Source organism: Adiantum capillus-veneris, chromosome 20 (genome assembly GCF_014529385.1).
Source record: "Adiantum capillus-veneris isolate H3 chromosome 20, ASM1452938v2, whole genome shotgun sequence".
In the NCBI taxonomy this organism is placed as follows: Eukaryota; Viridiplantae; Streptophyta; class Polypodiopsida; order Polypodiales; family Pteridaceae; genus Adiantum; species Adiantum capillus-veneris.
The window spans coordinates 64,060,519-64,083,766 of NC_140950.1; the positions used below are offsets into that span (position 1 = coordinate 64,060,519).

The window sequence follows — 23,248 nt, forward strand, 5'->3', positions numbered from 1 at the left end:
CATCGTCATCACCATCGCTTTTTGCTACTTCTCTCTCTCTCTCTCTCTCTCTCTCTCTCTCTCTCTCTCTCTCTCTCTCTCTCTCAATCTTCCGTCGGTCTCGGCCTCTCTCATCTCTCTTATAGTTTTTTTCCAAACAGAATTGATTTAATATTCATTATTTTCTTATTGATGTGACACCTCAATAGCCTTATACCCTATTGCACAATCTCTCTCTCTCTCTCTCTCTCTCTCTCTCTCTCTCTCTCTCTCTATATATATATATATATATATATATATATATATATATATATATATATATATATATATGTATGTATGTGTGTGTGTGTGTGTGTGTGTGTGTCACACAAGGAGAAGTATACACCTAAATCAATTTACATCATTAATAATTTTAACAAAAACAGAGACAAACTGATTTGTAAACCAAGATAATCCAAAACATCTTAGCCAAAGGTCCAATATCTATTCAATCCATATCAACTTTGTCTTTTTCAATACATGGCAAAAAATGTCACAAAATTGTACAATCATGGGGCTTTAAGTTTGCATATGTGCGTTCACGGTTAAGAGCAGTGTAGACATATACTTTGCTTAGCACGTGTTGATGTATGAACATATTTTCATTTTGGCTCAATCCAAGCACTCTCAAGAAAATGTACAATTGCTTTTCTTGGCCTCCCTATCGGTGAAATCAGGGCATGTGCAATAGGTCTCATCCTTTAAGTGCACCTCACACACCCCCACATGTTCATCTATTGTGTGATACTCAACCTTGAAGACGTCATGTGATTTGTCTACAATACATTTCTCTTCAGTCACCTTAGCCTTTAAACAAAGAGCCAACCAATTTTCTTAGCCGCCTCCTCTGCAATGGAAGTCCAAAATTTGACTCTTATGCCATTTTTTACTATTGAACCACTGTTGTATATGCTTTTGTTAAAGCGAAAGAGGAATCACCTCCACCCCTAGGATGAATTTGCATTGTTGTTGCACTCTTTTAATCTCTCCCAATTATCTCCACTTTAAATCCTCCTTCAAGCAATATTTTATCTTCTTCATCAGTGAGATTTGTTTCTAGATCAACCGGCCAAATTGTTGGAGGAGGAGCTTGCCTTGGTTCTATGTTATGATCCACCACATAGTGACCCGTATGAGTGATCCACCACATAGTGACTCAGAACCACTATATGAGTGACCCGTTTGGATGTTTTCTATACCCCTCAAAGGATAGTGCAGGAGTACCTTTACTACATGCCACTATATTTTGTCCATGCCCCTTGTGTTGAACTAGAGGAAAGTATTTCCTTGAGTCTCTCTAGTGAAGGACCCTTTCTAATATGTTTACCTTGAGAGTAAGAAATTGCCTTCGTGCTTTGTAATAATGCATTCGGCATATCCGAAGTACATGTGTCATACAATTATAATTTTTTTTAACCCTTCCCTTGCAAGACAACTCCCATGCATACTCTTGACAAAGTTGGTTCTTGGAGTGCCCCATCAACACTTGTCTCTACTGTTGTCATGATGCTCCTCCAATGTGCAATATGCACCTCCCGCAAACTTAACAAAGAGTCCATTACAAGAATATTTTTACCATGCAATTTTGATTGCGCCACCATTGTCGAAGGAGATGAGACTCTGCTACAGTTGTCTCTCTAGAGGGACATATTGCACACAAAGCACCTCTCCCCTTCCGCTCCTTGCCTGGAAAACCTTCTTTTGTGAAAAAAAATCATATGTGCAATCCCTTTTTAGCCACAGCAAGGACTCCACACCAAGATCTCCTTTGTTGGCCCACTTCTTATTGCTGCCACACAGACCTTCAAAACCTGTATTAAAAAGTCAAGTTACTTTAAAATAATATGCACAAACAAGAGACACAAGTAATCATCCTCACCAATTGTCCTCGACTAAGGGACCCATTGCTTCAACAACATTTAGAAATTCTTACTCACCAAGTACGTGGCTAGAGCCCCCCCTCTTGCATCAAAGTTGTTTTCATAATTTCCTTTTCCACACACATTTGTACCTTTAGTACGCCTGCATGTCTATCTACACTGAGAAGTTGTGCAACCATTTCTTTACTTTTATCGATGAGCCCTTTCGACGTACCATCCCTCATGTCATGTTGGTGAATTCCTTAATGTACCATCAATCTGCTCATGCTTTCATCCCTTGGCATGACATAATATACAAAGCAATCAAATGTATGCAAACAAATGGGTGGCTGTTCATAATAGTGGCAAAGTAAGCTTGTCTCCAAGTCCGTCGCAAAACTCGCCCATGCAAGGTAATTTTAGCATACTTCCATTGAAATGCATTGTGTTTGACTTCCAGAATTAACCAATTTGGGACAACTTTAAATGAGACACTTTAGAACACCTGCACACTGACTTTTGTGACACACTCCAAGAAATGCAACGTTCGAGGTATGCGGTTTGGCAAGTGGTGTGGATCATACTTATGTTCCATAGCATCCAATGTATGAACCTTTCCTAAGGTTGGTGGAAACTCAAACACCATGTAACCATGACCATTATACACCTTTGGTATTTCGGACACTTGATTGTTTTCCACTATCTTTGAAAGAAGCTTAGTCAAGGTATTGGGCTTCTTCATTGCATTAAAAAATGACAAAATACTATTTGTTCTCCTTACCTTGGTAGAGTTCTGCAATGTTTTCTCCCCAAAGAGTTATTCCTTGCTTGGACTAGTAAGGTCTATGTATGGAGCATCCACCAAAGGAGCAGCCAAGCCACTCAAATAAGATTGTATCATCTTCGACTAGCACCTCTAACTTTGTAGAGAGAGAACGTCCACAACATAAAACTCCTCTCCCAAGTGATTGCTTGTTTTCTTTAGTGGCACCGTCATGTCTTCACTCCCAACCGTGACAATTGCACGTAAAGAAGTAATGTTTGTGGAGCACACATGCTTGTGTAGATACTTAACCCTTAAAACAATCTTCCCATTCATAAAGAGAAAAGCTATTTTGAACGATGGGAAGACTATCATGTACGATATGATAGTAGAGTGGAAAAAATAAGCACTAGATTGAAAAAACAAGAGTGAAAGTGTTAAATTGTGTTTAGAAGAGTTAAGGGCTTTTTATATTAATCCTAGTAGTTATTAGAACCATTTAGTATTTTTTGAAATCCAAATTAAATTAGTTGTTTAAAAATTGCATTCCCTCTCCTCCACCTCTTAACTCTCTCTCTCTCTCTCTCTCTCTCTCTCTCTCTCTCTCGTGGGAAGCCCCCCCCCCCCCATGAAATCTCCCTATACTATGTGTGTTCAAGAGATTATTAATGATACCCCAATATACATGTTACATTTAAAAAAATTTGATCCCCCTCTAAAGTATACAAAAAAGTAGACATTTTGGACTATTATTAATCCCCTCCAGTTGACTTACAGGGTATGATACATATTTTGAAGAATGATCGCCCCGAGTATCGCCCATGTCTAAATTCTTTACATCAAGGAAGTGTTAAATTACATGTGCAAGAAAGTTATGATATAAGGTGCACTTGTGCTTGCTGGTGTGCATAAAGATCCCCGCCATCACTTCTAAGTGCACAACAAGTTTACCAATTTACAATGTTGTGACTCAATTATGGGAGATTAGAGTGTTTGCTTTGCAACAAAGAAGAAGATTTATCATTCCATGGTAACAAATTCATTTTTAAAACATGCGTTGAGTGTGGAATCAAAAAGCTCCTTCTATGCCTAGATGAGGAGACAAACACATCATTGTTGCTATATGTGAAGGTGTTTGAAGATAGAGAAAGAGAAGACAACAAGGTGATACAAAGCAAACAAAAAATGCCTCGAAAACACATGATGTCCATATTTCATAATGTTGGGGTATAAAGCCCAATGTGGTCGCTCAGGTAAGTGGGCGGGCCGCCAGGTATGTACACATATTCTTTTGTCAAAACCTAATAAGAACTCACTATACTCTACACATTACAGTAGAGCGAGTTCACCATATCATCGTGCTCTTCTTCTCGCACTCTCTCTCGCGTCGCACTTCCGCTCGTACTCCTTCAACTGGTATCAGAGCTCAGATCGAGGCTCGGGGCAGCACTGCAAGAGGCTAGAGTCACCAACTCAGATTGGAGTGAAATTTGACACGCGAAGACACGGCCCCAAATCTCGTGGGCAAGCCCGAAGGGCTTGGTGTTGTCAGAATTTCATTATGAGGTCATCTAGGCCACCGTTCAGTTTCGACAAAGGTCTGCGCATGCCATTTTCGACTACGTGGTCTCGACGGGTGCAGATCCGACTCTGCAAATTTGGGGTTTTTGGCCTACGACTGCAGGTGCTGCGGATATCGACACTCCCAGAGTGTTGATTTGTGGCTGTCTACACATCGAAGAATGGCTCACAGTTCTTGGAGACGTGTCACATACGACACGGGCGTATCTACACACAGACTGTAGGCGACATCCACTAGTTCATCAGGTAGCTTGTGTTTGCTGCTTGATATTCCAGATTTCATCCTGACATTGCAGGTACTTCCCCATGGGATGTATTGTCAGAGATGATGTATGTCAGTTGAGGGTTTGCTGGCTGTGAGTCATGCAGCAAACAACCGCCGCAACGGTTACAGCATACAGTGGGAAATTTGTGGATGTATGACTTTGTGGGAAGTCTATGTACTGTCAGATTTAATGCAGCCTTTGTTGAGGGTCGAGTGAGGTTTTATTGAGCTGGGGGATTCTCGAATGTTGAGATCCTTTCGGTGATACAGGTCTTGGAGCGATCCCTCGAGCACCCTTAGATAGGCAGCTAGGATGTATTGACTGTGAGTTAGACAGTTGGGATTGCATCTTTGCTTTACTGCCGTTGAGTCATTGTCGTTGTCTATGCTTACAGGACAGTGACAGGACAGTCAGAGACAGTACAGGTGCAGGACAGGTTTACCCACAGCTTACAGTGTTAGAGAGACAGTGCTTTTTTGAGCTTTTTTTTTTTTGGTCTGTTTTTAGTACACCAGAGCTATTTTACAAAGGAGACTCTGCCAAAATTTCTGTAGAATCTGAAGCTTTCTTGGTTCATTTGACAGGTTGATATTGGTTCAGAGGTCAGTTTACAGGGGAAACTCTACCGAATTTTTCCCAGAAAAGTAAACTATTGTGAAGCGTAGCTATGGCTGGTGGAACCAATTTCCCATTGTGGAAGAAGCAGATTTGGCACGTGTTGGTACAAAAGAAGCAGATAAAACCTATAAAGCTCAAGGGGATAAAACCAGAAGATATGGACGAAGATGAATGGAGCGAAATGGATGAATTGGCACTTTCTACCATTATGCTGACTTTGGCAGAAAGCGTTTACTTCAATGTAGCAGACGAGATGTCGGCTTATCGAGCATGGTTAAAGCTGAGTGATCTTTATGAGAAGCAGAGTGCAGCTTCACAAGTATACTGGCTTAAGAAGCTTGTTGACTTGAAGATGAAAGAAGGGACACCTATGTCCAATCATCTGAATGAATTCAACACAATCTATATTCAGTTGTCAGCTCAAGGTGTCAAGTTTGATGAACCTGTTAGAGCTATGTTCCTGTTGATCACATTGCCAGAAAGTTGGGACACTTTTCGCACAGCTTTGAGTAATTCTACTCCTCCAGATGGTTTGAACATAGCAGGTGTAGAAGGAAGTCTTCTTACTGAAGAAACCAATAGAAAGACAATGGACAAAGGCAAAGGAACAGCCTTAGTTGTCAGGGGAAGGACCAAAGAAAAGTACAAAGGTGGAAAGAGGAATCAGTCTCGTAGCAAGTCCCGCAGTGCTAAAGGCAAGAGTAACATAGAATGCTACCATTGTGGCAAGAAGGTTCACATGAAAAGAGACTGCAGAGAATGGAAAGCAGAAAAAGGCAAAGAGAAAGCTGAAGACCATGGTGAGAAGAACAAGTCCTCAGTGAAGATTCAAGAAATAAATGTGACAAACACTGTTGCAGAGGATGACAGTCTAGTGTCAGGAGACATCTACTTCTTGAAGAATACAATGGACTCAGCTCTTCTTACAGCATCTGATGGAAATGCACTGAGTGACTGGATTATAGACTCAGGAGCATCACTTCATGTGTCTCCAAACAAGGAGTGGTTTACTTCTTATGTGACCACTAAAGATCATGTTCGGCTAGGCAATGGGCAGACATGTGAGATCTTAGGTGTTGGAGATGTTCAATTGAAGTTTCAGAATGGCTCTTCTTTCACGCTGAAGAATGTGAGACATGTTCCCGCAATTACAAAGAGCTTGATCAGCACAGGTTTACTTGATGATGCTGGCCACGTCACCACTTTTGGACAGAACATGTGGAAGATATCCAAGGGTTCTATGACACTAGCACATGGAGTAAAGTCTGGAGGACTTTACATGATTTATGTATCAAATGTCTCTAAAAATGTAATCAATGTAACCGAGCAGCCGAACGTTTCTTTGTGGCATAGCCGGTTAGGACATATGTCCAAGAAGGGAATGGAAATCTTGTCTCGTTCTGGTTATTTACCTGGATTTTCATTTAATGATTTTGAATTCTGTGAACATTGTCTGTATGGTAAGCAAACACAGTAGCCACATAAGCATAGAAGCAGTAGAAGAGATACACAGTTGGCACTTGTTCATAGTGATTTGTGTGGACCTATGCCTAACCTATCTCTAGGGGGAGCTTCTTACTTTATGACATTTATAGATGATTACTCGAGGAAAGTATGGGTTTACTTTCTCAAGCACAAGGATGAAGCGTTTAGTGTTTTCAAAACGTTTGTGACACTTGTGGAGAATTAGAGTGGCAAGAAGCTTAAATGCCTATGCACTGACAATGGTGGAGAGTATGTTTCAAAGGCCTTTCAGGACTTTTGTGAGTCAAAAGGTATAAAACGTGAACTTACTGCTCCTTACAATCCTCCTCAAAATGGTGTTTCTGAGAGGATGAATAGGACCATACAAGAGAAGGTCAGAAGTATGTTGTCTAATGCACAGCTGCCAAATGGGTTTTGGGCTGAAGCTGTATCAACAGCTGTTCATCTTGTAAATAGATCTCCTAGCAAGGTTTTGCAGAAGGATTCAGTGCCAGAGATGGTATGGTCAGGCAAAATGCCCTCATACAAGCATCTCAGAGTCTTTGGCTGTGAGGCATATACTCACGTTCCAAAGGAATTTAGGAACAAACTTAATCCAAAGAGTAGAAAGTGCATCTTTCTAGGCTATGGTAATTCTGGGGAGATGGGGTACAGACTTTGGGATCCTGAATCCAAAAAGGTTGTCCGCAGCAATGATGTTCACTTTAATGAATCCAAATATCATTCTAAACCAGAGAGGGTTGAGGAGATTAGAAGAGTTGTCTTCCAAGAATATGGACCTGCACGTGCAAGAAATAATGTCAGGGCTCCAGAGGAGCAAGGACAGGATAGAGTGGAGCCACAGGTTGTGGCTGAGCCTGAGCCACCTATTGTGCGTAGATCTGGACGTGTCACGCGACCTCCTGATAGGTTTGTTCCATCTATGAACTATGTCATGTTGACTGATTGCAATGAGCCTTCATGTTACAAGGAAGAAGTGCAAATGAAGGACTCCGGGAATTGGCAATTGGCCATGCATAAAAACCAGACATGGAAGCTAGTTAAATTACCACAGGGCAAAAAGGCTCTACCTTGTAAATGGGTTTACAGGTATAAGATCACCGCTCATGATAGTCAGCCAAAGTACAAAGCAAGGCTTGTTGCCAAGGGCTTTAAGCAAGAACAAGGCATTGACTTTGATAAAGTCTTCTCTCCGGTGGTCAAGATGACTACATTGAGATGCTTTCTTGCATTGGTTGCCATATTAGATTTGGTGTTGCACCAAATGGATGTCAAGACAACGTTCTTGCATGGTGATTTAGATGTGGAAATTTACATGCAGCAGCCAGAAGGGTTTGTTGAGAAAGGCAAGGAAGATTGGGTATGCCAGTTGTTAAAGAGTCTTTATGGCTTAAAACAATCACCGAGGGCATGGTACCATAAATTCCACAAGTTTATGCTTTCTCAAGGCTATAAACGTAGTGAGTTCGATCACTGTCTATATACAAAGAAGGCTAAGGATGGTAGTTGGCTGATCCTTATTTTGTATGTGGATGACATGTTGATTGCTGGCAAGCACTTGGAAGAAATTTCAGCTTTGAAGTCAAAGATGGCAAAATCGTTTGACATGAAAGACATGGGTGAGGCAAGTCATATACTTGGTATGCGCATTGAGAGAGACAGATCAAAGAAGTTGATTTGGTTATCTCAAACAGAGTATATTGACAAGGTTTTGCAACGTTTCAATATGGAGAAGGGAAAGGCATTGAGTATTCCATTGCCACCATATGTGAAACTTAGCAAACAACATTGTCCTGTGTCTGAGGAAGAACAGGCTGAAATGGATAAGATTCCATATGCGTCTACAGTGGGTAGTTTGATGTATGCAATGATTGCTACTCGCCCAGACATTGCATTTGCAGTGGGAGTAGTAAGTCGATACATGTCAAACCCAGGCAAGAAACATTGGGAGGCAGTGAAAGGAATATTGAGATACCTGAAAGCTACAAAGAGTATGCGTATATGCTATGGGAGTCAGGAGCTAAGTGTAAATGGTTTTACAGACTCAGATTATGCAGGTGACTTAGACAACCGAAGGTCTACGTCAGGGTATGTCTTTACATTGGCTGGTGGAGCAGTATCATGGCGTTCTAGATTACAAGATTGTGTTACTCAGTCTACTACAGAGGCTGAATATGTTGCAGCATCAGAGGCATGCAAAGAATCAATTTGGCTTAATCGACTAGTAACAGATTTGGGAATCAAAGAAGAGATGCCTGTGTTATATTGTGATAGTCAAAGTGCTATACAATTGGCTCGCAATCCAGTTTATCACTCAAAGACAAAGCATGTGGATGTGAAGTATCATTTCATCAGGGAAATGCTCGAGGATAAGCAACTTCAGCTTGTCAAAGTTCACACCACAGAAAATCCTGCTGATCTACTTACAAAAGGACTTCCCTCAGAGAGCTTTGCGCATTTTCGCAAGCAGTTAGGTGTAGGGTAGTACATCACTTCTCTACATCTCTTGTATATTAGCTTGTATAGTAGCTTCTCTCACACTTAAAGTACCACATTGGACTTTAAGTGGGAGGTTGTTGGGGTATAAAGCCCAATGTGGTCGCCCAGGTAAGTGGGCGGGCCGCCAGGTATGTACACATATTCTTTTGTAAAAACCTAATAAGAACTCACTATGCTCTACACATTACAGTAGAGCGAGTTCACCATATCGTCGTGCTCTTCTTCTCGCACTCTCTCTCGCGTCGCACTTCCGCTTGTACTCCTTCACATATTATTCATGAAGAGTAAGATTGGGAGATTTGTTGAGTACAACTTAACTATAGATGGCAAGCACATTAAGTATTTCACATGATTTCTTGATGGTGACGTTGTTTTGGTGATCAATTTTGCAAGAGCTATACTTTCAAGAAGAAAAATGAGAATCAACTATACAATGAGTAGGTCACAATATTGGTACACAATACCTATGTCCATGAAAATAAACATGTAAAAAAGAATACCATAATTACATTTCCCGATAATGATAAAACACATGATATAATGTTTTTCTAGCATTGTATGCTTCTTCCTGATAGGTGGTTGAAGGATCACGGATACTAGCGGATATTAATAAAGCGGATGTGCCTATAGGCAACACATGGGGCTACACGCGGATAGTCAAGTCTTCTTGATGCATTTAGCGAATGGATATGCCATTGTAGACGGGTGAAAGCATGTTAACCAGTCATGCTTTTTCATGTCCCGGACAATGCTAACTAGCACAATTTTGACATATGCTAACTAGTACAATAACTTGAGCTACATCTCCAAGATCTATGACATATGATATATCAATAGAAAGCACTTGAAACAAGGAATCCAAATGTACAACCTCCGACAAATTTTGATATTATTTGTAAAAAATTTACCGGACGCTCAACTTTTTGAACATGTGCTAACTTGAAACTGCTAACCAGCACAAAAAGCGAGACAGGTTAACATGCTTTCACCCAGACATGCTTGCATATGATGTTTCTTGTTATCATGCTTTTGTGACAAATCCATGGATATGTGATGGAGAAGATGTAAGAACAAGCGATTCTAACAAGCTAGGAATACCGCACTATTCAACCATTGAGTGAACATGTAGCAAACAATAGTGACAAGGATGAGGATAATGCATACCCATATGCAAGGCATCCATATGTCCTAAGCATTGTTTTTTCTGTGGGAGAAAATTTTTCTACTAATGCAAAGGAAGATGCAGATTTCGTCATCATCAAAAGCACAGTTCCAAAGAACACAATTGGAAGGCCAGAAAGTGACAATTGGGTTGATGTTTTGGCTATGTGCAATTGTTGTTATTGGATACTACTATGAGACAGTGTTTGGTGATCTTTCGTAGCTGTTGTTGATAGGCCACCATTAAGGATGATTTCCCACCTTGTGTTGGCCATCCGTTGTGCTTTTCTTTTCACAAACAATTCAGATGATTAAAAAGTACTATTACAAAGTAAATCAAAAGTAATAGTAACTCTAAAGTGATTTTCAAAAACAATTCATATGAGCAAAAAAAACTAATACAAAGTAAATCAAAAGTAAGAGTAACTCTAAAAGTGCTTTATCCAACGTGAACACCTTTCCAATTTAAAAAGTGCTTTTCCTTCCAAAGCAACACTTCCTATGAGTTAATAATGCTAGTATCAAGTAAATCTAAAGTAGTAATCTTGAAAGTTCTTTTCTCTATAAAAAGTGCTTTGCCTTTTGAAAACACTTTATAAGAGTAGAAAGTGCTATTACAAAGTAAATCCAAAGTAGTAACTCTAACAATGATTTTCACAACAAAAAGTTATTTCTTCAATGCAAAGAGATTTACAATATAAAACATGATTTGCCAATCAAAAAAAAAAACTTTTATGAATAGAAAACGCTAATACAAAGTAAATATAAAGTACCAATAATCCTCAAAGTGATTTCAAAACCACACGAAAAAACAAAAAGTGTTTTTTACAACAATTTTTTTCCACACTCACGTTTCACACCAAAAAATGTCCTTGCTTGAATAAAGTCTATACTTTTCATACAAAGTCTTCATCAGAGAAATGTCCACTTTTAGTAAATTCCCAGTACTAGTAGATGACAAAGCAATCAATAAGTAGGTGATAGGTACCTGAGGCTTATCAAGCAAATGAATAGGACGTGTGATAACTACTAATCTTTAAATTGTCTTTTGACAAACATCCTTTCTATTGGGCGATGGACGTGTTTGTATACTCCAAAACTTAAAGATTTTAAGTCTTTGATGTCAAATGTAATAATGTAACTCTAAGGTGGTCATCTTTGGCATGTCTCCAAAGGCAAAGCTCCATCATCTTCCAAGTTCAATTGGGATTTCATTGGACTTCCTCTGTGTACTCTCAAAGATTCTGCTACTTTTTCCATGCTTAGAGGTCTACATGCTCCACAATCACCTACAAGTCCTTCTTCCTCAAGAGTATTGATTGCTTCCAGAGAGTTTAATGTTTGATTTGGGTATTTTCACATGTGACTGTGCTCCGAATGTTCATCATAGATCCTTGATCGTACTTCATACCATCAAGTTATAATTCCCTAAATTTAGGGTGTTGTAGGAGCTCCTTGAATATATGTCTTTGTGTCTGTATGTGTATGCCCTTGGTCTGTCTAATGTAGCTCTTTGTCATATATTTGCATGTCAATTGATACCTCATACTCTTTAGTTTCCCTTGATGCTCTCTTTGTTTTGCAGCCCAATACTCTCTCGTTGCTCTCAAGGCTTTGTGCATTAAACCACCCAAATTAGACCAAATGGCCCTTTATCACGACGTTATGAATTATAACCATATCATCTTTGGTCTCCTTGGAAGTGAGACTGATGGGACGCCTATAACTGCATATCTATGGTTGGAAGCCCATTGCTTTTGATGGATACTACAGGGGAAGCTTCAATGTGTTCTCCAAGAACAAGCTCCTTTGGGGGGGGGGGGGCGGGGGGGGCGGGGGGGAACTACACACGCACCTAGAGAGAGAGAGAGAGAGGGTGGGTGCACTCATTAGTAGAGAGGGAGAGTGACGCTATCACAACTTCATGTCAAATGCTCCCTTTTTCTTTACATTGTAATTTGTCCCTAAAATTTCCTCGAGACCCATGTTGAAAAGGCATAGTAAACCACCCTCCATAGGAGTGCCAATGACAACACTTTTGGTACCACAAAACCATGTTTCCATCTGGATCCCAAAATTGAAATTATAGAAGAGAAATATAGAAAGTATGGTGTTCTACAAACTATGACAACAGGCAATGACAAACTACAACAATAGGCAACTCGAGTGTTCAAGGGCAAGAGCCCTAGCAAGGTGAGCACAAGGTGCCTCTAGAGAGGACCCAACGAGGGATTTGAACCCCAACCCGTAGGTTGAGACACCAAAGCTTTATTGTTAGACGAACTCTTTGGGGACACCTTGCTCATTTTTTGTCATAAACTAGGATACGAGTTTTAGTGAAACATCAACTACTGTTTTGTGCAGGTGCTCTTTATGGGTGTAGTTACTGTTACTCATAAAAAATATAATCCCTCACTTTCGTATGCAACTTCAATAGTACTCTAGCTACCATTTTATTCAAATCCTGAAAAAAAGGACAAGAAAATGTCCTTTATAGTATCAAACTAGTCTTAAGGAAAGAAGCTTTTAAAAGAAAAAGCTAAAGAGCCTTGGGTACAAAAAGACGGAATGAGGGCAAGGAGCTAGGCTTCTCTCGTAGACATTTTTCAGACTATACAGCTTGAATTGAGAGAGAGAGAGAGAGAGAGAGAGAGAGAGCTTTAATGGGCTGCAATTTATGCTGTGGCTGAAGAATATAGAGAAATCATGCGGGGAAATAGAAACACATACATTTTGTATCCAGGGTCTGATGTTTATAAAAGAGCTGTTGGCAATGTGCACATTTTAACAAACTCTGTTATCTTGCCCTTGCAAAAGATAGTATAAAGTTGCATAGAAGCAGCACATGTATATTCCTGGTTATTATCTACAAAAGAATTTGAAATTATGGGCTTTTCTCGCAAGGTAGAACATACAAGCAGAACTGATTATTGTCATGAATGGCAAAAGAATTGGTTATCATAATCCTAGCTTCTATCTAGTAGCCAGTCAAAAATTCCACAGCAACTCCACCATCTCGATAACTGTGGTACAATCATGTGATCTTTAGCAGGCGGATTGGATCGTGGTAGCATAACCTGGCTTATCTGCAAAAGGTAAATTATGGGCTTTTCTCGCAAGGTAGAACATACAAGCAGAACTGATTATTGTCATGAATGGCAAAAGAATTGGATGGCAAAAGAATTGGTTATCATAATCCTAGCTTCTATCTAGTAGCCAGTCAAAAATTCCACAGCAACTCCACCATCTCGATGACTGTGGTACAATTATGTGATCTTTAGCAGGCGGATTGGATCGTGGTAGCATAACCTGGCTTACCTGCAAAAGGTAAATTGGAGCCTGTTAAAGTAGCTGCTTTAAACTGTTGTTAATCCGACAGCCAAGAGCTATGAAAAACACTGCTTACGTTGCAATTTTCCTCATCAAGATACATCGGTGTGCTTAAAGGGATGTCACTAACCAGGCTTGGCATTTGACTGGAAATTTTATCCATGCTTTCTGTACTTTTGGAGGTGGCAGTAGCATGAAGTTCATTGCAGAATGAGCCTTTCAGATGCTCTACATGAGAGGGGCTTACTTCCTGTACTTCCTCAACACAAGAGGCACAATCTTCCCCATTTTCCAAGGAGCAAACAGCAAAGCTTACACCCTGTCCTTGCTCAACACAAGAGGCACAATGTTCCTCGTTTTCCGAGGATCGACGAGCAAAAGCCACGTTTTCTTTTATTTCAGCAGCTTCAGTATCTTGTTCTTGCTGGTGTCTTTGTTCTACAAACGATTTATCTTCATTCCAACTTGAAGAGAAGGCCGGTTGTGTCAATAGTGTCTTTGCATCCCCCTCTGCCAGTGCTGCACCCATGAATGTAAAAACGACTTCTGCATTTTGATTTTTTTCAGAAACATTTTTCAAATGTGAAATATCTTTTGTAATGATTGTTTTTTCAACTGCTTTATGACTGAGATGGTCTGTACAAGCCTCCCTCCAAGTTTCCTCATCGCCAACATCTATCTGCTGCACAATTTCTGAAGTATCCTTTACACTTGAGGCATTCTCATCAATTGACTCAACTCTTTGTGATGTTGCCTGATGCCATACACTTGTAAGAAGAGATGCCTCAACTTGAGGAGATAGCGGACTTTGCGCAGTTTCCTTTGGCTCTACACTTGAAAGAAGAGAAAAATATCTGCTCTCTCTCTCTCTCTTTGTGGGAAGATCATCTCTATAAAGCTGAGTACAATAGAACCCTGGAGATGCTAGAGAAAGCCCATCTCACAGGATGTGCAGGGCTGAGGAAACCTCTCTCTCTCTCTCTCTCTCTCTCTCTCTCTCATCGAAAAGGAGCTATATAGTATATATTATGCACAAGAGACCTCTGGGGATGCTCAAGGGGCCTATCTCCGAGAAGGAGTACAAACTGGAGGAGTACAGGCATATAGGAATATTGCAGTATAAACCACCTAGGAGCACACACTAGTTTCTGTACCACATATGACAGACCGTACAGCATAATATACGGACTGCAGTATAAAGAGGGCCGTCTGAATCTACTGATGTGGCAGTTTGTGGACGTTAATGGCAACTTTTGACCATTTTGGGTGCCTAGTTTACCTTCAGAGCCTTTGCCTCTTGTAGCATGAAAGCTAAGGGCTCAAGCCTTCAAGCCTCTAGGCTCTTGAACTGGACCACCCCCCGCCCCCCTCACTGTCTCTCTCTCCCCCAAAGACCCCCCCCAACCCCTTTGTCTCTCTCTCCCCCCCAAAGACTCAAGAGGCTAGCCCTTATAAAAGGGCCCTCATTCCTTCATCTTGCTTCGAGGCTCAAGGCATTCTTAAGAGTGATGCACTCACACAATCCCTCTCAAGTCTCTCAAGCCATCACCTACTTGAGCTTGTGGCCATGTGGCCGACAGCCCATCACTAACTGCTACTAACCCTAAGTGTACAGCTATACACTTGTGTGAGCCACTAACACTAAGTACAGTGTGTATTGTGCCTTAGTGCATAAGATACAGAAGAAAGAAAGGGGGCACACAGTGTGTGAAGGCTCTCCCCCTCCAACCTGTGTGTGTCTACTATGGTGGTGTGTGTGTGTGAGTGTGTCTGCGTATTCCTCTTCCACTTCCGTTGTGCTCCCGGCTCCTCTCCTTCAGAGCTCTCTCAAACCCTCAGTAGCTCGAGCTCTCTCAAACCCTCAGTAGCTCAAGCTCTCTCAAGCCCTCTCAAGCCATCTCCCACTCTACTCTAGACCTCTCTCAAGCCATTTCAAGCTCACCTCCTCTCAAGTCTCAAGCTCTCAAGTTTCATCAAACACATGGTGAGGGAGAGGAGCTCCCCTTGGGATGTTCATGCAATCCATGTCAAGCCATCCCAAGGACGACAAAGTGCTTTGATTGGACTTGTCATTCTGTGGCAAGAGTCAAGACAACCTCAAGAGGCCTCACATGGTTTGAGGACCACCTTGCCGAATAGCCAGGGAAAATCTCACCATGCCCTTATGTTCTTGAGAGCACTCGCAATAATCCCAAGCATAAGGTGTCATAAACTGGTGACATGTCATGGCCCTGGACACACTTAAAAATGGGGCAGCAGAGGACACACACACACCCCGGCTGGCAGCACCCGCGGAGACAGGCTGATGTGGCAAATTCCGAAAAATGCGCCACTATTGACGTTGAAAGTGCTGATGTGGCAGTGCTGTACAGAAATTCCGCTTTTTGCGCTGGCTGCTGACGTGGACAGGCTATACGGAAATTTGCTTTAAAAGCAGGCTGATTTGCATGGGCTGAAATTGGCAGCTTTTGGGGTCCAGTTGCTTTATTTTTCAAGGCTTTTCACTGAAAGCTTTTAGGCCTCTGCTTTTGGGCATCCCTTGTAACTTATAAATTAGTGGGCAGGGCCTCACAACTCAGAGCATCTGGACGCAGAGTCTGAGAGTGAGAACCCTCCCACTCTCTTGTACTTTGAACTCAGATTAATACAAAAACAAATACCAAAAGGGGTGCCAGTCTTTGGGGCCAATATCTCTAGGCACAGAACTCCGCCGGGCCGTGTCGAATCAATTGTGAATTGTGAATTGTTTTGAAGTGACTCTTTGCTGTGTCGCGGTAGAAACTTGACTTGGGAGTGTCCAAGTTTGTTACAGTGGTATCAGAGCACAGAAAGATTCTTCTTCTATGGAGGATCCGATCCTTTTTTACAACGCACACAGCTTTTGGAAAAGAATCTTCGTGTCCCGACCCCGGACCTATTAGCTACTCCCACCCTTCATACATCGCACATCGGGCGCGCTCCTGTCTTCATCGCTCTGTCTTACAGGGCATAAAGTCATAAAGAACCCAGATTACACATGGATTGTCATGAAGAATCTGATAGAGATGACACCTCTCAGTAGGAAGGCAAAGAAAAGTTGAAAATCCGACGCGGGAACTGAAGAAAAGAATGAAGATTTGGGCAAAAAATTTTCGGACAAGTTTGCCAAAAAGGAGTACAAACGTCAACTGCAAATTGGCATATCTGTGGACAAATTGATTAAGTACTCCAAGGACCCGAGAGGGGCAAAACACCTAATTGATAAGATTTACTCGAGATGGCGTGTGACCGTTGCTTCTCCTCTTAGGTAGGGAGGAAAGCCGAAAAGACAGATGAGTGCAGAAAAGCGGAACTTGTACTTGCAGAAAGACATGGACAAGCACTCTAGAAAAGAAACACTTCTACAGAGCCAACCAATATGACTTCCTCGAAGCCAAGAGCAAGAAAAAAAAAGAATTTAAAGAAGGTGGACAGTCGATTCAATTTGAATCCTTTTCTAGGTTCCGAGATGCTCCGAGGGCTTTGGCCTTCATTCAGCAGTTTGACATAGCCTTCTCTAAAGGGAAATGCTCGAACATGGTGGTCCACTCTTTTTCTGAGGCAGGAAGCTCCAGTTAAATGGTTGAAATTCAAAAGGCTCTTTAGTTCTTCTTGGCTGACTCGAGAGTACAAACGAGATATACGAACAGCTTGGAATCATCTTCGGATGACCAAGGGAGATTCTTTGGACGCTTATTGCGAGAGATTTTGGAAATCTTTTCTACCAACCTCTTCGTTTAAGAAGGTCTTGTTTAAAGAACAGATTCAGCGGTTTTGCTGCGGACTTTCTATAGAGATCCAAGACTACTGCTTGGAACAAAAGTTGAATTCTATTCAAGAATTGATGGGTCATGCGAAACGGGGTTTTGCGATACATTCCGAAAATTTGACTTACCCCACTGATGAGATCTTGACTCAGAGAACCCAACAGACCTCTCACAATGAAAGTAGAAAGAGAAAGAGTTCCCAAGACAAAGGAAAGAAAGATACACGACCCTGACAGACTGGAATTTGGACACATCTCTGCAAAGTGCCCCCAAAATGGCACAGCAAGAACAGACTGAAGACAGGCCAGAGAGTTCTAGAGCAGCAGAGGAATGTGGCAGAAAAGACAGATGAAAATAGAACTAGCACCACATTGCGTGGGGCCCAAACCGATCAGATGAATGAAAGTACACAACTTTGCCGCACTTAGGGCAAAGTGAGATCAAGAAGCCATCATTTTCTTTGATGGAGCCAAGGCCAACTTATTTTCACTTGAATTGGCGGCTCAATTTGGAATTACGCCCGACAGGCTAAGGCCACATGCGGAGGTAGTTCTAGCGGCACCCGGAAGGGATGTTGCCATTACATCGATCATTGGCAAACTTCATTTGCAGTGTCAGGGGTGTTTAGGGCACAAGGACTTCTACGTAATTCCCTTGGGAGGTTGTGACGTCCTCTTGCAGAATTCTCCCTTTGCAGTAGTCCCTAGAGGTTTGACTAGCTTCGACATTCGTAGACGCTGGGACTTCTTCGACTACAGCTTCACACGGTTTCTGGGTGACTCTCCTCCTGACCAGGAGGAGGCTTGCTTTCAAGTCCATGTCCTCTTTCTTGCAGCTAGAGGCATTGAGGCTTTGGACACAACGGTGGGTTTCTCCTTTCTGCTGTGCGGTATGGATCTCAAAGAGTGGACCCAACACACAGTTCTTGACTGGCTACAGATTCAAGCTACTAAGTTCTCACACCACACAGAAGACTTAGGGGTGACAAATCTGGTGCAGACACTTTGGCCTCTTGCCAAGTCCAGCCTGACGCCTCCACATGCAGCGGGGTGCAGGCACATTGTGGTGCATTTGTTTGCTAACACTCAGGGCCCTACTAGTTATGTATTTGTACATGAGGATTCTTGGACAGAGGATATAGCCCTTCAGGCTGCACGCTCGGCTTGGGCCTGGGCGGGACAGTCAATTCTTTCGCGCCTGTCTAGAGGTCGTTCGGATGCGGATTACTCCCCATCCAAACCGGTCTCAAAGATAGCGAGGTGGATGCTCTGGCAGCATCTGTTTTCTCTCACTGACTCCATGAGGATCATCTCCTGGAATGTGCAGGGATTAGGAGGGCCCCAGTTTCAACGTCAGAGATGGTCGGCTGTGACAGAAGCTTCAGAGATGCCTTGAGGGTGGTGAGATTGACATTCTTATGCTACACGAGCATCATCTTTGTGAGAGCCGCACTAGACAGTGTGGGTGGGGTATGTATGACTATTGTGGATTCTTTGCAGCAGGCCATTGTGGGCAGAGGGATTATTGTGCCAGGCAGGGCTCAGAGGATTACTATGCAGGTTCAGGGTTGCCTCATGGGCTTCCTGAACATCTACGCGCCCAATGTGGCGAATGCACGTGCAGAGTTTTGGTCTCATATTGTAGAGTATCTGCCGCAGGCAGAGCAATGGTGCATTGGAGGTGACTTCAAAATGTTGGAGAACCCCTCTGACAGGATTGGAGGTAGCCATACTACTGTGCATGGAGTTGAGTTGGCAGCTTGGAGAGGTTATATATGACTCTGCGGGTTTCAGATGTGTGGCAACATTCTAGCTTTGTGAGGCCCCCAGATAGCCTAGCCTTCTCTCGTTCGGACCGCAGAGTGGGAGGAGTGAATCTATCTCGGATAGATTGCTTCTACTCTAGTGACCACTTCTGTGACTTAGGTGGGTCAGTTTACATTTTGGCTGGGACTTTTTTTCGGACCATGCACCAGTGATTCTCACAGTGACAGATAGACAGAGGAGGGGGAGCACGATGCTTCGCATCCTTGAGAGGGTCTTGCTGGACTCTGCGCTCAGAGAGCGAGTGGTGGCTCTTTGGACAGAGGCTTAGACATGCAGGACTCTCCTGCTGACAGAGTGGCCTCTGGACTTACATAGCTTAGTCGACTATTTCTCCAGGAGTCTACGGCCACTTTGCTGCAGCGAGAGAGGAGTAGCGTCTCCGACGAGGCGTTGCTTCCTTGCAGAGGATGCAGGGGCAACATCCAGACAGTCCTTGGTTGGAGGAGCAGGTGCAGCAGGCTCGCCACGAGCTTGCCAGCATAGAGGAGAGGCGCTAGGGGTTTGCTTTTCATCGACAGGCATCTCAGTGGACCCGGGTGGGTGACAGAGTGATAGGGCTTTCTTTGAGACAGTGGGGCACCGACACGCGCATGCCAAGGTCAGTCACTTGAGAAGGCTTGACGGATTTGTTGCTTCAGAGCTAGAGGACATGCATGCAGTTGATACCGAATTTTACCGTGACTTGCTGTCAGCAGAGCCTTAGTCAGAGCGTCAGGATACATGCAGAGAGCAAGTGTGGGCACAGATGCCTTGTCTTGTGACTGAGGAGATGCGCCAGAGCCTTGAGCTGCCTTTTTAATCAGAGGAGCTCTACGCGGCTCTCAAAGCACTTCCCGTGGTAGTTGTCCAGGTGAGCATGGTTTGACTCCCAGTTTTTTCTTAGAGTACTGGGACTTGCTTGGCTCAGATCTCTGCAGCACTTTTCAGTACATCCTGCACACAGGAGAGATGCCTGACAGCACGAGTGAGGGCCTAATTTACCTCATTCCCAAGGAGGGTGGCTCCTTGGATGAGATTTGTCAGTGGCGGCACATCACCATCCTGAACTCAACCTACAAAATTCTTACCAAGGCCCTGAGTTTGAGGATTCAGCCACTTCTAGAGAGCATCATACATGGGACACAAACTGGTTTTGTCAAGGAGCGTAGTATGCTTGACAACATCTTTACTTTCTGGGAGGCATCTGCCCTTGCGCGCCTATGTGGTGAGGATCTGGTGATACTTCTTCTCGATTTTGAGAAGGCCTACGATAGAGTTGACTGAGACTTTTTAAAGGGCACTCTACGCAGGATGGGCTTCTGAGATGCCAGAGGTGTGTCAACTCTTTACCGACGGGCACACAATCAGGTACTTTTGTCAGGTGGTAGAGGAGATTGTTTAATGCTCACACGTTCGGTCAGACAGGGCTGCCATCTTGCCCCCTTCCTCTTTCTATTTTATGCTGAGGCGATGAGCAGGTTTTTGGTTTTACAGCAGGTTGGTCTACGAGGCTTAGTGCTACCTATTCGAGGGGATGAGCTACTGGATGCTGAGTTTGCACACAACTCAGCCTTGTACTTGGAGGGCCAGGAGGCCAACCTTCACAGGTGTGAGCAGGCTCTTGAGACCTTTTGTTGTGCATCAGGCGCACTGATCAACTGGAGAAAGACAGTGGCTTTCTCGGTTGGTAGTGCTCCTACGCCTGATTGGCTGCCAAGTGAGGATTTCAGCTGGATTCCCCCAGGGACTGCAGTTCGATACTTGGGCTGCCAGGTTGGCTTGGACTTGTCTCCTGAGCAGCAGATTGCTCCCCTCCTCCTGTCCATCAGGAGAAAGTTGTTACATTGGAGCTCCGCACGACTTTCTTTGGCAGGCAAAGTTGTAATGGCCAACCAGGTGTTGTTGGCTACTATGTGGTACATCACTTCTTGTTGCATCTTACCAAGTTCCTGCATCAGCCAGGTAGAGAGGCTGATCAGGAACTTCCTTTGGTCAGAGCTGACACTCAGATAGCCGAGGCCAAAGTGGCCTAGCACGTTGTAACTCTTCCTTGTTCTCAGGGAGGGTTGGGGATCATAGACCCAGCACAGCAGAGTAGAGCCCTTCTTGGAAAGTTTGTTGTCAGAGGATTACTTCCAAGGGAGGAGCCATGGAAGGAGTTTTTGCTTTAGCGGCTTAGTATTAGAGTGCCTCAGACTGGAGGCCCCTGCGACCTTCGACCAGATGGATTTTCACAAAGATGCGTAGAGTTGGCCTGAGCAAGAGACTGGAGGACCGTTTTGCTGTGAGTCTGCTCCGCTCCTGGGAGCAGCTGCGGAGAGGGCTGGAGCAGCATCAGCCTACTTGCACGGAGGAGCGCCTGAGAAAGCCCCTTGTTTGGAACCCCATGGTTAGCACTTAGAGAGGCCACTTGGTTGGTAGTAGGCCTCACGTTTCTTGGGGTCCCATGGCAGAGGGTCCAGCACGCACTCTAGGTCGCTACAGTTTTCAGGCTTGTCAAAGGAGCTTCAGAGCATCCAACTACAGGGAATGAGAGGGGTGCAGAGCATGTGTCAGGACATCACAGAGGTAGTACCAGCTGAGTGGCTCACGCCTCTCAAGTTAGCAGCGCCCAGATGGATGGGGGCCTTCACGCGACTGGAGGTTCTCATCACAGTTCGGGCTTGCTCAAAGATTGTACCCTCCCTGTTTTTTGAGTAGTGGCGGGGGAACGGAGTCCCCTATTTCAGAGCGTGCTGCCCTTGACGCAGAGGACAAGGATATTGACGCACCCGTGTCAGACACGCATGGGCGCTACTACAGAGTAAAATATGGTGGGGAGGGGGACTTCGGTACAACACAGGGCAACGCATTTCGATGCCAGAGGCCCCGCAGGTGGCAAAGTGCTGTTTTCAGAGGATCCGAGTTGTGGGCATATGTGGGAGGACTTTTGTCATAGATCCTGACCCAGCAGCTCTTGTGACTCGCCATTAAAGGCTGTGGGCTTGGGAGAGCTGTCCACTGGCACGAGTGTAGTGGGATCCTGGAGATCTCCTTAGCCGACCATCCAGGTGTCCCTTTCTTTCAGTACACTGTTTGACTGGGACGTCACATACTGGCAGCACAGAGACAGGCTCGTCGTGCTGCTGCACCCTCGTTGGCAGGAGGAGGGCCTCACAGCTGAGTTCTTGTCAGCTTTGTGGGCGAGGTTGTGGGACTCCAGAAAGCCGCAACGAGTCACTCTGTTCTAGTGGGGCTGGTTGCACATCGATCTACAGCAGTTGGGAGCTAGCTTGTACATAGTGGTCTTTCGGTAGCATGTGCAACTTGTGACCATCCCATGCAGAGTCAGTGCCATTGTCTTTGGGATTGTCCTTTGGCACAGTAAATTTGGCTTCGTGTCCTTCGGTTGATGCCAACTCTTTCCACAGCACGGCAATACACTTGGGGGGCAGCTGCTTGGTCCAATCTCACAGGCCCGACACGTTTGAGCTATTCTCCACCAGCAGGATGATAGTGATGCAGGGGGGTCGACCTACACTCCAGCCTGCTACAAAGCTTACTCCACAGGAGTGGTGCAGTGAGAGAAAGGAGTGTTGGGAGCTCATCTGCGGCCTGACACTCTGGTTCATCTGGCGGGCCTGCTGCTTCCGCATCTTTGAGGCTCGCCCTGTACCACCAGCAGAGACTGTTCAAGATCTTTGGCTAGAGCTGATCCATACTTTCAGAGGACAGTTCGAGAGACTCTAGGGCAGCTCCGACCACATGCGGGAGCGTAGAGAGGCTTTCCTTCGTCGACTCTGGCGCCCTGGGCCTTTCTTCACCATGGTTCAGGGTGTGCTGAGATGGCACTACCGTCCACCTATGTGGCTTTTCCCTCCTCCCATCTCTTGATTTAGCCTCATTGTCCATATGTTGTTTTTTCATTGGGGGAGTCTCCCCCTTATGATTGTTGTAGCCCTCTCTAGTAGAGGTGGTTGTAGCCCTATGGGCAGTTTCATTAACTAATAGAAGGATCTTTTTCTCAGAAAAAAAATAAAAACATGAACTCTGAAGTAAGTTGCTTCAAGGTCAGGGGCGCCAAGAAAGTGTGTAAAGC

At 43.9% G+C, this 23,248-nt stretch overlaps 1 protein-coding gene across 2 annotated transcripts in view; it reads right to left on the bottom strand.

The window, feature by feature from the left end:
- Window positions 1-13,068: 13,068 nt before the first annotated feature.
- The window catches only part of LOC147432620 (uncharacterized), a 63,629-nt gene continuing 53,449 nt past the window's right edge, over window positions 13,069-23,248 (bottom strand). Inside the window, exons 2-3 of one of the 2 annotated variants that reach the window (XM_086491613.1) lie at window positions 13,711-14,408; window positions 13,069-13,568 (exon numbers count right to left, since the gene is read on the bottom strand). In XM_086491613.1, coding sequence (XP_086347739.1) covers window positions 13,449-13,568; window positions 13,711-14,408 — 818 coding nt within the window. In that variant the 3' untranslated portion in view covers window positions 13,069-13,448. Of the gene's footprint in view, window positions 13,569-13,656; window positions 14,409-23,248 lie in introns of both variants that reach the window. The other variant, XM_086491612.1, reaches the window with a different exon arrangement.